The 2,793-nt window shown below is 31.7% G+C and overlaps 1 protein-coding gene across 1 annotated transcript; it reads left to right on the top strand.

Annotated features, from left to right (window-relative positions):
• Positions 1–1,826: 1,826 nt before the first annotated feature.
• LOC107901570 (uncharacterized) lies at positions 1,827–2,243 on the top strand. The gene has a single exon (XM_016827627.2). The coding sequence runs from the start codon at positions 1,827–1,829 to the stop codon at positions 2,241–2,243; it is 417 nt and encodes a 138-aa protein (XP_016683116.1).
• Positions 2,244–2,793: the final 550 nt, after the last annotated feature.

Raw genomic sequence — 2,793 nt, 5'->3', positions numbered from 1 at the left:
CTCGATCCGTGAGGGCCAGACTTTTTTTGTTGAAAACAAGGGTTTGGGACGATTCGAGTGAAATTAGAACAATAGTCAGGTCGGGTAGGGGTTAAGTTTGAGGTAAATCCGCCCTGCCCCAGGATATTTATAAAAATGCCCTTAATATATATACATATATTAAGTTTTGTTTTCAACAAATAACTATATAAATAAATATATTAAGTTTAAGTCTAAACTCAAAAAAAAAATTATTTGCTTCAAAATGAAAAATAAAATAAAATAAAATTCGGGTCAGGTTAGGTTGGGTAGGATTGAAAGGAGTTGAGACTTCTATTAAATTTCGGGTTTGAGGTAGATTTTTTTTCTTAAGAGTTAGAGTAGGGTCAGGACAGATTATTCACACTTTTGGTCATGGTTGGGGCGGGCAAAAATCTTCCCTGCCCCATTTTCATTCTTATAAATAACTTCCAAATTCGGGTAGTCAAAATACATTGGTCAAACAGCCAAAATCCCAAAAAATCTAATCTAGGAATTAAAAATACAAGCTGAATTGAATTAAGGGAGATAATTTGTCAATTCCATGTCCCACGGGGATGTCCAACCTCATCTCTCTCCCGCTAACACTTATCAATCTATTTTGTGTTCATTTTTTTTTCTTTTTAGTACATATGTTTTAGTTTTTATTTATAATTTATTTATGCTTTTTAGATTTTTAAATCATTTCTATAATTTTTTTATTCAAAAATATTTTTAAAAATTTTTCCTTTTTTAAACTTTTAAAATTAGAATTAAATTGAAAAATTTTGAAAATGTGAGGGCTAAATTTATTATTATTTTAAAATTAAAACTAAATGACCTTTTTTTTAAAACACTTGGGCTAAATTTTTTTAATTTTTAGATTTATGATCGTCAAACTAATAGAATATGTAAACATTGAAGGGCTAAATTTGTAATTAATCACTCATCTAATGGCAACTAATGAGATAGTGACTAAAATATTTGATTTCCAAAAGTTGAGTGAATAAAAAAAAAAGTTAGGTGACCAAAATAGAACTAAAGTCATAGTTTGATAACTATTTTTGTAGTTTACCCTCAATTTTTTTACTTTTATATTTTAATACCTTTTGCATTACTACCTTTTAAATACAGGTAAAATAATTGAATGAAGACATCTTATATAATTAAATTAAATATAAATTTAAAATATTTAATTTTAATTGAAGTAAAATATAATTTTTAGAAGAAGGAAGTTAAATATAGTTAATATTTTAGCACTGCAATACATAATTAATTTTCTATTATTTTGTAATTTAAAATTAGAAAGATGTTTAAGCTAAATAGAGAATACATAGATAAATAATAAGGGTATAATCCTCTTTTATTTATACTTTTGCTCAGTAATTGAGATTTTTTAAAAATAAATACTTAATTTTTCAGTTTTTACCCCTAATATTTATAATAAATTTATAATTGTTGTAGGTTGAATCTGGTGAAGGCTCAATTCCAAAAAAAAATTCTAACCTCATCGTTTATATTTTAAAATCATTAAATTTAAATTCTGTTTAAATTGGTTGAATCCAAATATATATATACATATATTGTAGAAAGCAGGAGTGGATTTGAGTTCGGCCCACCCGGTGGTGGACGGGTCTAGTCGCAACAAATTATTAATTTCTCGCCCAAGAGTTAAGCATAAAAAAGGTATTATAAATACCCCCAATCACGAAATTAGGTTTTCCATCCTTACAAACACCCAAATCACACCATCAATTAAGTTTCGTTTGGAGTTTTCCTTATAAACTTTACGTATTGTTACTTGTTTCCCTTCCTAAAATCTCCCATCAATGGCAACCGCGATTCTCCGCCATGAAAGCTTAAGCTTCCGCCACCCCTTTCCTCTGGGGTCTCGCAGAAAGAGGTTCGAATCGAATAACAGAAGGGAATCGGAATCCATGGTGACCAAACCCCCGGCGAAGAACCTGGTGATGGGCCAGGTCAAGATCCTGAAACGCGGTGAACCCTTGGTCGCCGCCGCCGAGAACACCGATGGATCAAGGGGTGGTGATGAAGCGTTTGATTTGAGCTTGGGTTCGACGAACCGACTTGGCCCAGATCCTGAAACGATGCAAAAGCAAATTAAGCTTAAGGAATTCAAGATCGGTGGTGGGTTTTATGCCACTTCTTCGTCATTCAATTCGCCGCCGCCTAGTTCGGTTCCGGTCCCTGGGTTTTTGGGAAGGGCTGCAAGGGTAAGCCCTTAATCGTTGTATCGATGATTAAAGCTGGATTTGGCAGGAATTAGAAAGAAAGAATATCTGAGTTTTTGATTTACTCTATATGAATCCCATATTCTTCCTTAATATATTTTTTTCAAGAGGAAGAGTATTTAGTGAGAGCAAAAAGAATCCGTATACTAGTACTTTGTCTCTTCGATTAGGGAAATCATCTGTGGATTCAAAGAAAGAATGTAGAAATGTGTATGGTCTATAAATATTTTGGTTTGTACTGAGATTCGAATTGTGTTGTTTCATAAGGTAATAGAATATATTTAAAGAGTCATTCAGATTTGTGTAGAAATTTAGACTGATTTTTGGTTCAAGCATTGATAGAATAATTTTTGAGGTGGAACTTCTTGTTTTATGTCAAGCCTATTTGCCTATAATCCCCAATAGGGAAAGGGATTTAAAGCATTGCAAGTTCAATAACTAGATATTCATATTGTTACAAATATGAGATTGATCCAATAATTGCCATGAATGCAAACTTCCAGACTCACTTTTGTGTCATTGAAACCATCCCCTTTAAAAAACT

Source organism: Gossypium hirsutum, chromosome D06, assembly GCF_007990345.1.
Source record: "Gossypium hirsutum isolate 1008001.06 chromosome D06, Gossypium_hirsutum_v2.1, whole genome shotgun sequence".
Classification (NCBI taxonomy): Eukaryota; Viridiplantae; Streptophyta; class Magnoliopsida; order Malvales; family Malvaceae; genus Gossypium; species Gossypium hirsutum.
Note: the sequence above shows the minus strand (reverse complement) of the source record. Positions and strands in the feature narration are given on the sequence as shown.

What these genes read in the sequence shown, in the direction of transcription:
- LOC107901570 (XM_016827627.2), top strand. Translation starts at nt 1,827, where the DNA reads ATGGCAACCGCGATTCTCCGCCATGAAAGCTTAAGCTTCCGCCACCCC.